The sequence below is a fragment of the Mesocricetus auratus genome, unplaced genomic scaffold (assembly GCF_017639785.1).
Source record: "Mesocricetus auratus isolate SY011 unplaced genomic scaffold, BCM_Maur_2.0 Super-Scaffold_100062, whole genome shotgun sequence".
Lineage (NCBI taxonomy): Eukaryota > Metazoa > Chordata > Mammalia > Rodentia > Cricetidae > Mesocricetus > Mesocricetus auratus.
Window position 1 is genome coordinate 1392709 of NW_024429234.1, and position 13080 is coordinate 1405788.

The 13080-nt window shown below is 45.8% G+C and overlaps 2 protein-coding genes across 4 annotated transcripts in view; one reads left to right on the forward strand and one right to left on the reverse strand.

Moving 5' to 3' along the window:
* The window catches only part of Dus2 (dihydrouridine synthase 2), a 44504-nt gene extending 34506 nt beyond the window's left edge, over positions 1-9998 (reverse strand). Inside the window, exons 1-2 of one of the 3 annotated variants that reach the window (XM_040736553.1) lie at positions 9886-9998; positions 6729-6870 (exon numbers count right to left, since the gene is read on the reverse strand). In XM_040736553.1, coding sequence (XP_040592487.1) covers positions 6729-6854 — 126 coding nt within the window. In that variant the 5' untranslated portion in view covers positions 6855-6870; positions 9886-9998. Of the gene's footprint in view, positions 1-6728; positions 6871-9731; positions 9754-9885 lie in introns of those variants that run through there. The other 2 variants (XM_040736554.1, XM_040736560.1) reach the window with 2 other exon arrangements.
* A 15-nt stretch (positions 9999-10013) lies between these two features.
* On the forward strand, positions 10014-12828 carry Ddx28 (DEAD-box helicase 28). The gene has a single exon (XM_040736552.1). The coding sequence runs from the start codon at positions 10050-10052 to the stop codon at positions 11664-11666; it is 1617 nt and encodes a 538-aa protein (XP_040592486.1). The 5' UTR covers positions 10014-10049; the 3' UTR covers positions 11667-12828.
* Positions 12829-13080: the final 252 nt, after the last annotated feature.

Consider the following 13080-nt stretch of genomic DNA (forward strand, 5'->3'; position numbering starts at 1 on the left):
CAGGCTGGCCCTCTACTCACAGAGATCTTCCTTGCCTCTGCCTACCATCACTCAGCTGCAAGATTCTGTCTTTAAAAAAAAATTCTGGAGCCAGTAAGGTGGCTCAGCAAGTAAAAGACCTTACTGCACGAATTTGATGACCTAAGTTTGATCTGCAGAACCCAAGGGGGACTTAGAAAACCAACTCCCAAAGTTGTCCTTCGACCTTTGAATGCAACTCTAGCTCCTCCCCACACAAATATTCTGATAAAATGAGATTTTTAAGCCAGTGTGTAACTCATGGCTGAATACTTCTCTAAGCCCTGCAAAGCTCTAAATTCCATCTCCAGCATTGAAAACAAAATCCTGACCTGTCCCCCTAACCTCCCTCATACTGAATGCCTTCCTTCATCTTATTTTATAAACATTCAGTTCATCTATAGACAACTTCCTTCACCCCACTTCTTTCAAACTATGTATACCTTTCACACTATGTATACCTGCTTGCACTCTCCCTACCCCCTTAACCTTAAATACCTGACAGAGTGGGTGCAAACCCTATTCTGTTTTCTGGCTTGCTATTCATTCCTCAAGCCCTGAGCCCACTAATACACTTACAGCTATTCCCAGCTGTCTCACTCTCTGATAAAATACCTTCTGATTTTCTTTACAAAGTTCATTTGTTTATTTGGTTGATCATCTATTTGGTTTATTGCTTAGAGTTTTTGTATTTGTTTTGAGAAGGGTCTTATGTAGCTAGATCTAAGCATGGAAGTTCTCATCTCTCAGCACTTGGGAAACTGAGGTGACAGACTAGACTTTGGAGCTAGGCTGGGTTACCAAGAAAGATGCTATCTCAAAAGGAAAAAAACTTACTTGTCAAAAGATTGGTCCCTGATGCAACATTTCCAGAAGTGAGGCTTTTGACCTCATCGATAAGTTACTCTAATGATATTGTTGGGAAGTTGATAGAACCTTGCAGACATGTGGCCTAGATGGAGGAAGGATGTCTAAGGTGTATATATGCCTGCTTCATTTTCTCTGCCTCTTGGCTGATATGAGGTATGAAGCTTCTTCTACCATATGTGGGAACACCAGACCTTGAGCAGAGACCCACTTCCCCTTCTGCCTGGGAGTAGGCAGCTGTAAGACAATGTTTAGTAAAAACATGTTTACTAAAAACGATACAATAAGTTCCTGGCCACTTCCCCTTCTGCCTGGGAGTAGGCAGCTGTAAGACAATGTTTAGTAAAAACATGTTTACTAAAAATGATACAATAAGTTCCTGGGAAAGGCCTTCCCACAGAAACCGCCCTGACCTCGACCTTGTCCAAAGACTAACCGCACCTTCAAAAACCCACACACATCCACCTCTGGTGTCAGAGCAGAACCAGCCAAGGGAGAGGAGAGAGCAGAAGTTTCTCTGGTGGGAACTTTTCTTAGGAAGTTTTTCGTGAACCTTTTTGGAGCCTGTTTAAAGTTCTCTTTATATCATTGAACGAGTCTCTGTGTTTTCAATACCCGACACCCTCCGCACATTCTCGGACACAGGCCGCGCAGCAGACGTGACAATTGGAGGTCCCACTGAGATCGTGAAAGCGAGGTAAGTGGACGGGTTAAGAAACTATGGGGAATAGTTCCGGGAAGCTAGAATCATTACAGTATCAACTAAAAAAGTTACTTAAAGAACATGGGACTGCAGTCAAGTCTAAAACCCTAGAAGGCTTTCTAAAATCGATCGAACGAGCCAGTCCATGGTTCATTACTGGGGGAAGCTTAAATATTCCAGATTGGGAGGAGGTTCGCCGTGATCTTCATAGACTTTTACGAAAAGAGGGATCTGAGTCCTTGCCCCCTACGACATTCTCCTTATGGAGATTAGTGAGGGGAGCACTTTTGACAGATAAGGTTCGTCACCACCAGGTAGTTCAGGACACAAAAGAGGCTTTTTAGAGTTACAAGAGACTGAGACTCAAGCCTCCTTGAGTTCAGGGGCAGAGAGTGATGATGAAGAGACCGTGACTAAAACTAGAGGCTCCATTGTTAGTGAGGAAGAGGAGGAGTCTCTTAGTAACAACAAAAAAACGGGTAGACATCTCCGGGCGCGACCCAAAAAGAAGGACTCCGGTCAGAATCGGTTATATCCTTCTCTATCAGACCTAGAAAATGGAAGTAGCTCAGACTCAGACTTGTCACAGTCTGAAAAGGAACAGTTACTTGCTGAGATCGCGGCCCTTAAAAAAGAACTAAAAAAGATTCGAATTAAGGAAAGACAGGACAGGGAGAGAAACCCTTCCCCATACTCTGAAAAAAGGGACTCCTCCTATGAGATAACCCAGTCCTTCTCAGACCTGGAGGGAAGACCCAGAGGAGGGGTCCAATGCTGCCCGGTGGTGGCCCCAGTAATGGAAGTTCCAGATCCAAACAATTCTGGACAGGTCATTCGGCATCATAACCCTTTAAATTTTAAGGATATAAAACAACTTAAAGAGGCAACTTTAAATTATGGAGCACAGGCTCCCTTTACACTTTCCTTAATGGAATCTTTTGCGTCTCTTAATTTGACACCTGGCGATTGGCAGCAGCTTTGCAGAGCAGCTCTGTCGGGGGGAGATTATTTGATTTGGAGAGGTGAGTTTCAGGAAAGATGCAGCCAGACAGCTCAAAGAAATACACAGGCCGGACAGCCCCAGAGAAATGTGGAGATGCTTACCGGAAGTGGTCAATATGCCACCATTCAGCAACAAATGCAATATGACATCGCAGTCTACGCCCAAGCGGCAGCAGCGGCCCAAGGGGCTTGGAAAGCATTGCCTTCCAAGGAAGGAGGAGATCATCTGTCCAAAGTCCTTCAAGGACCTTCCGAACCTTTTCAAGACTTCGTAGACCGTCTCAGTCAGGTAGCAGAAAGAATATTTGGGGGCATTGGGCCTGCGATGCCAGTCATAAAGCAGATGGCATTTGAAAATGCAAATAAATATTGTAAGGAAGCCCTTCGCCCCTATCGCAATAAAAGTCTAAATAACTATATCCGGATCTGTAGGGACATTGATGGGAACTTCATCCAGGGCCAAGTGTTAGCTGCTGCTATTCGGCCCCAAGTGGGGAAAGAAAGACCTACTCTGGGAGGGAGAAAAACATGTTTTAGCTGCGGTAGGGAGGGACACTTCCGTAGAGAGCGCCCTCAAAATAGTACTATGGGTCTCAAGAGACCTGGTTTATGCCCCCGTTGTCGAAGGGGATATCATTGGGCCAATGACTGCTACTCTAAAACTGACAGGGAGGGAAATTTCCTTTCTGCTAATAATAATCAGGGAAATGGGAGGAGGGCCCCGCCCCAGGGCCCCAAAACCAATGTGTACGGGGCAATGACCCCTGCTCTGGGCAGTGGCAGGACTCATTTTCTCCCCCAGAGCAACCCCTTCATATCTCAGACCTCCTTAGAGCCACCTCGGGGAGTGCAGGATTGGACCTCGCTCCCTCCGCCCGGGCAATCCTAACACCAGAAATGGGGATCCAGGCCCTCCCTACTGGGGTGCATGGGCCATTGCCCCCAGGCACGGTCGGACTACTCTTGGGACGGTCCAGTACTATTCTTCGAGGCCAGGCTGGACTGACAGCCTCAAACAATACAGAGAAACCCTGACTCAAAAAAAATTTTTTTGGTAACAGTAAAGAGGTACTGGTATTAAGTAAAAAAAAAAAAAAGGACAAAGGTACATAAAATAAAAAATTTTGTTTACATTTAAATTCTACTTTGTGAGTCATCTCTAAAAACTTTTGGCCAAAAGCCTGGCCTCTCTACCTTACATCTACAGAGTTACAAGGAGTAGGTACGGCTGTACCCCATGACTGTAGCTCAAATGGAGGAATGATAAAAACATATAGGACTTTTTAACCTTTTTAGTTCAAGGATTGGCTGGAGTTGTTCTTTTACATAGATTTCAATTAAGGAAGCTTCATTGCAACAGACTAATCATGACCTAGGGAAAAAGGATGACTAAAAGATGCATGTATGTTCTAAATGTATGGTGTGGCCACACCGGTATGTATAAAATGTGATTGTAAATGCGTGAGTGTGAACTGCTTATATGATTAAAAGGATACTTAAATCCCTTCAAAAATAGTTAAGAAGCTACCTAGATTGCTTTAAATATAGCCAAAAGAAACATCCAGCCAGTCTGTTAATGTTTTAACAAAAAAATTTAAAATACAAATGAGGCCTTGTCAGCTAGTGAGAGCTCTACAGGTTAGATTGGAAAAGACTACTTACAGACTTCAAATGATTTTCAAAAGTTATTTGGACACAGTATAGTTTACAATCTTTAAGTGATTTTCAGAAGTTTTTGGGAAATATTTAATGGATATGTCCTTTTTAATGGGCATCTACAAATAATCTAAATAGTAATCCCAATTTACCTAGATAGTCAACCAAGGAGGGTAGACAAATCCTTCTACTGTTATGGTCCAGCTTCAACAGTTCAAAAAAAAAAAACAACTTTTTTTTAGAAAATAAAAAGGGGGAATAATGTCCCCAGCCCCCACATGACTCATCAAATAATACACTCCTCATTTTAAAATTTTATAATGTGAATGCCAGTGAGCTTCAGACAGATTCTGGCATGATGGAACTTGAGCAACCATTGCTCAGGTCAAATGGAGACATCCATACACTAGACAGTGGAGAAGACCCTAATTTGGGGTCGAGGGCATGTTTGTGTTTTCTTACAGGAAAAGAATAAAGCTTTAGCAGCTGTCAGACCATTTAGTGAGATACATGGAGCAGAGAAACCTGGACCTGATACCATGGGAGCCTACCTAAGCCAGTTTGAGTGAGATCTCCTAAATCAGTGTTCCTGATTCTTGATGTCATCGAATCTACAGCCCAAGAAAGAAAGAAAACAGTTGGTTCGAGATTTCCAGTTTCTCAACAGACCTGCTGCATCAACCTTCCAGACCCATGAGTTTTCATCGTGAAGCCAACAGAGAAAAAAGGACCCATTTAAAGCATTTGGACATTGGTATGGACTATGAGTGGCAAAAGCCTCTTTTCAGTATTTGAACAGGACATGGTCACTTGAAATATCAAACTTGGTGGTTCCTGTTTCTGAAATCGCGCCTAGGCCAGTGTATTTTTCTGGAGAAATGCAACTTGTCCTAATGCGACAACTATTGTTCATATTTTTCGTAATGCTACATGTGTAACATCAATGATTGTACCTAATGTATCTGTGCAAGTGCACTTTCTAAATGCTTTCCTGAGCAGATCTTGAAATGATTGGAAACTTTATCAAATTGTAAATGTAAATCACATGCTGGTTACCCTTGTAACAGATGAAGGCTGGTAGAATGTTATGGCCCAGATCTGGTGATGGGTATGGTGATGGAGAGGCGCTATGTCAATGGGGGTCCTGGAAATGGTGGGAGTGGCAGTAGGCATTCTGGCTTTATGCCGAGCTCAAACGTGCCTTGTTCCAGAGACAAGAGATCCGTAACCAAGTATTGCTTAGCTTAGCCCATGGCAATCCCGATAGCCATGAAGGTTGGTTACAGATGATTTAAGGTTGGGGTATCTCCGATGACGGACAACCTGTGGGGAAGACCCCTCCCACCTAAAACAGGGGTTCAAGGTCCCCCAAAGACGGGAAAGGGAGGGTGACCCTACTTGACCTAAGCCAGGAGTGCCTCATTTGAAAATAAAAAGGGGTGAATTGTGGGAACACCAGACCTTGAGCAGAGACCCACTTCCCCTTCTGCCTGGGAGTAGGCAGCTGTAAGACAATGTTTAGTAAAAACATGTTTACTAAAAATGATACAATAAGTTCCTGGCCACTTCCCCTTCTGCCTGGGAGTAGGCAGCTGTAAGACAATGTTTAGTAAAAACATGTTTACTAAAAATGATACAATAAGTTCCTGGGAAAGGCCTTCCCACGGAAACCGCCCTGACCTCAACCTTGTCCAGAGACTAACCGCACCTTCAAAAAACCCACACACATCCACCTCTGGTGTCAGAACAGAACCAGCCAGGGGAGAGGAGAGAGCAGAAGCTTCTCTGGTGGGAGCTTTTCTTAGGAGGTTTTCTTGAACCTTTTTGGAGCCTGTTTAAAGTTCTCTTTATATCATTGAACGAGTCTCTGTGTTTTCAATACCCGACACCCTCCGCATATTCTCGGACACAGGCCGCACAGCAGACGTGACAACCATACATCTCAACAGTCATGTTCTGATAGCCCTCCAGATAATTCTGATAAGCACTCAACTGAGAACACCCATTTACTATCCAGTGTCAGCTTACTCTTATAATTCCATTTCATATCAGATCTTTCTGAACCTGGGTCGGAAGCCCTAGTAATCTCTGGAGCAGCCAGTAGATATATTTACTCAACTTATCACCAAAAAATCCCATAGCTACCAATGCCAACTTCATCCAACTTCCTTACCCTGGTTCTGGTTCTCCTTCTCTTCTTCCAAAGGCCAGTTAGTTCACTAGTGTACTGAATGGGGGCCTGGGCAATGACATGACAGGATACCCATCTACACATCTGACCCACAGCTGTCTGCTGCCCCATTGCCGAGGGCCTCAGGAGTGACAGAAATCATCAGTGTCATGTGTGTTGATCGCTCCTGATTTTAGTGAGACCACGAGTGGAGGTCACATTCTGCCTCCCAATCTCCTAAACATGGCCACACCCAAGGATGAAACCTGTTCCCCCTCCCCTGAGACTCCCAGAAAATCAGGAATACCTTACCTCACAGTAAACAATGTCTGCTCCATAATCCAGGGCTAGGAGTCGCATTGGTAGAGTCCCCACCCGAACCATAGGGGCTAAAATGAGTTTATTGTGGTAGCACAGGGAGAGGCTATTCACAATCATTCCTCCTCTACTATGCCTGAAGAAAAGAAAACACAGGTTAGAAATATAGTGCTGAGCCGGTGAAATGGTTCAGTGGGTAAAGGCACTTGCTGTATAAACCTGACTACCCGAGTTTGATCCCTGGAACCCACAATGAAAAGAGAGCTGAAAGTCGTCCTCTGATCCTCAGTGCACGCCCATGCCCCACCACACACACAAGAAAAATAACTTTTAGATTAAAAGATAATGTAGAATTTGGGGAGAAATCTCAGCGGTTAGGAGCACTTGCTGCTCTTGCAGAGAACCTGAGTTTGATTCCCAGGACCCATGGCAGTGCACAGCCTTCTGTAATGCCAGCTTCAGGGGTTCTAACACCCTCTTCTGACCTTCACAGGCACCAGAAACACATGCACTACAAATACACACACGAAGGCAAAAACGCTCATATACATAAAGAATAAAAATAACTTTAAGTCTCTTCTACCGTGCAGGGCAGGCTTCCTCCAGTTCTTCTGAGATGTATCCCTGATTCATACTCAGCCATGCGTCTAACAGCTACTCATTAAGTGCCAGCCACTGTCATAGGCTCAGAGAACAAGATGGACTAGAAGGACTAACAGGACTGCTGCCTTAGGAGAGTGTTCAGTCCTGTGGGGGAGGACTAGCAAAAACCAGTCAGTACATAAATAAATAAACAACCCATTATATAGTGTGCTGGGAAACTAGGAGTAACACACAGGAATTAAAAAAAAAAAACAGACAAAGAAAGACTCAAAGCATGAGAATCAGTTTTAAATAGGGAGGCTGAGGTATGTGTTTAAAAAAAGGTAAGATTTACACAAAGATTTGGATTAGCCAAGTAGGAATCTGGTACAATGCACAATACAGGCAACGGCCGGTGCAAAGCACCCTAGGCAGGAGTGTCTCTGCTATGCTGGGGGAGCTGTGAGGAGGACAATATGGGCTACACAACGGAGAGAAAGTAACAAGTCAGATATGTGGAGTGGCAGCAATGAGACAGTAAGAAGCGGCACTCAGATCGTGTGAGTCTTTGTGGGACATCCTCAAGACTTTGTTGGCTCTTCAAAAAGATGACCTGGTAAAGGGTTATAAGTGGGGAGGTAGCAGGAGCTCACTCCTGCTCTCACAGGGTCACAATGACTATTGCATAAACAGAAAACTGGGGGAGCGGGTCCAGAAAGGACGTCCAGCAGGCAGGACTGCAGGGGGATAAATTCAGAGGTAATTCAGTAAGCGTGAGAGAGGACACCGATTCAGTGAGGCTGGTAAGAAGTAGTCACAGTCCAGAGCTACGGCGAACAGAGAGACGATGAGAGCAGAAAGAAAGTCGGGGCTGGGCACGGTGAGCTCTAAGCCAGCCAGGGCTGCACAGAGAAAGAAAAGTGGGGAGTGGAGAGGGACACAGTCAAGCCTTGGGACTATAGTTTACTAGTAAGGCACTTGCTTAGCATGCATGCACAAGGTCCTGCTTTCTATCCCCACTACCATAAAGAAAAGGAAAAAAATTAAAACCTATGAATGCACTTTAAAAAGGGTGCAGGGGGGGGGGTCTCACTATTGCAGTCCAGGTTGACCTAAACATGCATTTAGACCAGGCTGGCCTCCAACTCAGAAATCCCCCTGCCTCTGCTTCTAAAGTGCAGGGATTAAAGGAGTGTGCCACCATTTTGACCTTTCTAATGGTACTGTCATCAACAGGTAGCTATCAGAGACTGGTTCTAGGAACCTCAAAGATACTAAAATCTGAAGATGCTCAAGCCCCTGAAATAAAATTCCTACATATCTACCTATATATTTTGGGGTTTTTTTGGGGGGAATCAAATTTAGGACTTCATAAATGATAGCAGGCAAGCATAGCATCACTAAGCTATGTCCCAACCCTCTCCCATATGTTTTAAACATTTGTAAATTACTTACAATGACTAATACAACATAAATAGCTGTTATACTGTGTTGTTGGGGAGTAACATGTTTAGCACAGACACAACTTTCTCATGAATATTTTCACTCTACAGTGGGAAAAATCCACAGATGTCCACCTAGAAATATGAAGGGCCAGCTCTAGTTAATGAAATTAAAACATTGTCTCCAGATATTAGGAACTCCCGGTAATCAACCCACAAACATTGACCTTATCTCCCACTCCAGGCACTTCACACGACATAAAATATCTGGTACCCATTTTTCCCCAGATGTGTTCAAGTATGAAATTTAAAAAGAAAAAAGCTTAAATAAAATAACCTGAATCACTAAATTCAAGTCAAGTAGTCTGGTATGTGAGGTAAGTTTGATCACTTCAGGAGGGTAACAAGACCCTTCATACTACTTCTATTCAGGCAATTCAGAATCTGCCTGAGAAGTTAATGGATATCAAGAGTGGTGAATCCTGCCGGGCAGTGGTGGCGCACGCCTTTAATCCTAGCAGAGACAGGCGTGAGTTCAAGACCAGCCTGATCTACAGAGCGAATTCCAGGGCAGGCCCCAAAGCTACACAGAGAAATCCTGTATCGAAAAACAAAAGCAAATTAAACAAACAAAAAGAGTGGCGGATCACTATGAGAAGCTGGAAGGGGTAACAAGGAATGGAGGTTCTTGGAAAGGGAGGGATCTAGAAGAACTGAGACCTCATCTACTCCAGAGACGAAATATGCAGCAGGCAACCAGCACGCACTCTGGAGTCTAAACTAGAGAACGGGCTTGTGCCTAGATCCAGACCCCCATTCAGAGTCATTCAGACTCTTACACACTTGTATCACCCAGGCTTTGAGCAGAGCGCACATCTATGAAAACATCGCCGCACTCCGAACCCTTGGAGTTTTATGGTACGCTTGCCAAGGGCAACGAAGACCACAAATAAGAATCTCAGAAATTAAGCACCCAGTTGACAGAGGCCATCCTCATTCCTGATGATTTCAGCCAGGGCCCCACGGCCACCTCCTATGTCCGACCCCCACTCCTGCCACTACCGAGCACCCTTCCCGAAAGATGCTCCCAATCTGGACGTCGCCATGCCGGATGGGAACCTACACACCTCGCAGCCACTGAACTCTGAGGATCCTCCCTCCTTCCGGACGGTGCAGCAGTGCCACACGCTACACGACACAACGCAGCACTGAGCCGCGCCAGCCACCGTACTCGAGACCACGGTCGCGTACTTGACGTCACTGGTAAGCGCCCCTCTGCATCAAGGGAACGATGGCTTTAGGGCCGCCACCTCGGCTGGTGTCACTAGCAGTTCGGTTGCTTCTGGTACCCCGACGGAACATAGCGGCGCGCGGTTCCGACGAGCCCTTGCCGGTGGTGCGCATTCCGCGGGCTCTGCAGCGACGGCAGCAACAGCGCGACCGTGGGAGTGTCCCACGGCCGGTGCTAGTGCGACCTGGTCCGCTGCTGGTCTCGGCGCGGCGGCCGGAGTTGAACCAGCCCGCGCGCCTCACGCTGGGTCGCTGGGAGTGCGCGCCACTGGCTTCGCGTGGCTGGAAGCATCGGCGGTCGCGTACGGATTATTTTTCCATAGAGCGAGTGCAGCAAGAGGCGCCCGCCCTGACGAACCTCTCGTCCCGTGGCAGCTTCGTGGACCTGGGTCTGGAACCCCGAGTGCTACACGCGCTTCAGGAGGCTGCGCCCGAAATCGTTCGGCCAACCTCAGTGCAGTCGAAAACCATCCCCCCGCTGCTTCGCGGCCGCCACATCCTTTGCGCTGCCGAAACCGGTAGTGGGAAGACCCTCAGCTACCTTTTGCCCCTGTTTCAGCGTCTCCTGAGCCGGCCGGACCTGGATTCCCGCAGTTCCGCAGCTCCCCGGGGCTTGGTTCTGGTACCTTCCCGAGAATTAGCCGAACAGGTGCGGACTGTGGCCCAGTCATTGGGTAGGTACTTGGGCCTGCAGGTGCTAGAGCTTGGAGGAGGCCTTGGCAGGGCCAAGCTCAAACTGCAGCTGTGTAGACAACCGTCAGCAGATGTGCTTGTGGCCACTCCGGGGGCTCTGTGGAAGGCCCTGAAAAGTCAGCTTGTCAGCTTACAGCTTCTGTCCTTCGTAGTGCTGGATGAAGCAGACACATTGCTGGATGAAAGCTTCCTGGAACTCGTGGACTACATCTTGGGAAAGAGCCCTATAGCAGAAAGTCCAGCTGAGTTAGAAGACCCCTTTAATCCCAAAGCTCAGTTAGTGATGGTGGGAGCCACGTTTCCAGAAGGTGTAAACCAATTGCTGAGTAAAGTCACCAGCCCGGACTATCTCACCACGGTCACCAGCTCCAAGCTCCACTGCATCATGCCTCATGTCAGACAGACCTTTCTGAGACTAAAGGGAGCAGAGAAGGTGACAGAACTGGTTCAGATCCTCAAACAGCGTGACAAAGCCAGCAAGGCAAAACCCTCAGGAACTGTCCTGGTGTTCTGCAACAGCTCCAGCACCGTGAACTGGTTGGGATATATTCTGGATGACCACAAAATTCAACATCTAAGGCTGCAAGGGCAAATGCCAGCCTCAATGAGAACAGGTATCTTCCAGAGTTTCCAAAAGGGTTCCCAAGACGTACTTGTCTGCACAGACATAGCCTCACGAGGTCTAGACAGCATCCATGTGGAACTGGTCGTCAATTATGATTTCCCCCCTACTCTGCAAGATTACATCCACAGAGCAGGAAGGGTGGGTCGTGTGGGCAGTGAAGTGCCAGGGACCATTATCAATTTTGTGACCCATCCCTGGGATGTGAGCCTGGTTCAGAAAATTGAGCTGGCAGCTCGTCGAAGAAGAAGCCTTCCAGGACTAGCATCTTCAGTGAAAGACCCTTTGCCTCAACAAGCCTAATCTTTGGCTGGCTTACATCTTGATGCTAGAACAGGCATCTCGCTGGGGGAACGGGATTGAATACATTTGGATCACTACACCACCCCTTGCCTCTCTGAAAACATGATGAACTGTTTGGAGACTTGAAAAAGTAAGCTACTGGCCAGAACTGGACACTGACATATTAAAAAAATAAAGTGGGGGCTGGAGAGATGGCTCAGAGGATAAGAGCACTGACTGTTCTTCCAGAGGTCCTGAGTTCAATTCCTAGCAACCACATGGTGGCTCACAACCATCTACAATTCAGTCTGGCGTCCTCTTCTCGCATGTAGGCAGAACACTGTGATAAATAAATAAACCTTTACAAAAAATAAAGTGGATTTTGACTTTATATAATACCATGATTTCATTCTGCTTCTAATTGTGTGTGTGTGTGTGTGTGTGTGTGTGTGTGTGTGTGTGTGTGTGTAGGTCAGAAGACAACTTTGTAATCAGTTCTCTCTCCACCTTTCTGTGCTAGCTGATTAATGCTAGCACTGCAGGTTTGTGCCTCCACACCTAGCAAATCATGATTTTGTGTGGACTTCCCTAACAGTAACCAACTTCTGAACAGAATTTTCAACTGTGAATGAACCTTCCAATTAAGGTTCTGGAAGCCAAACCCTGGCCTTCTGCAAGTATGCACTCTTCCCTACTGAGCCATCTATCCACACCCTGTGGGGTTTTTGTTGTTTCTCCTTGTCATGGTTTTTTGGCATAATGACAGTTTAACCCAGGACTCAAGTTTGTTGGTCAAGTGTTCTACCGATAAGCTACATCTCAAACACTATTGTTTGTTTTGAAAAGGGAAGTGAAAGGATTGTCTGTATTATGTCACTGTCATGAGTGTGTTTTCTGCTAAATACATTTCTACAAAATATCCTGCCAGTCCCACTTTGTAAGATCACTGGCAAGAACTGTTTTTCCTTGCAGCACCTTTAACATCCTCCCAGTGTACGACAAGTTTAAATACAGTGACCTATAACACATAAATATGATGAGCTTGTCATGTTTCTGTAAGCTAGAAATCTGGAGTGCAAGCATGAACAACATGAAGCCCCAGTGTTATTGAAAAAAACACCGATACTGGGCCAGTGAAATGATTAAATGATTATTGCACCTGGCATCAAGTCTCACAACCCACATGGAGGAAGGAGAAGACTACTTCAAGTTATCCTCAACACTAATCTGTGGCAAATGGACACACACACACAAAGTAAATGTAAAAAGAAAGTTTTCTAAAAATAGTATCTGTGTGACCTTGGATAAGCCTATAGATTTCATTGCTTGAGTTTGGCAGGGGTAGAGGGAGCCTATGTTTGGGTTTTGTTTTGTTTCTTGTTTTTTGTTTTTCATTTGTAGTGTTTTGTCAATTTTGTTTGGTTTTTTGAGACAG

Bases quoted from the DNA above. Each gene is read 5' to 3' on its own strand.
- Ddx28 (XM_040736552.1), top strand. From the start codon at position 10,050: ATGGCTTTAGGGCCGCCACCTCGGCTGGTGTCACTAGCAGTTCGGTTG.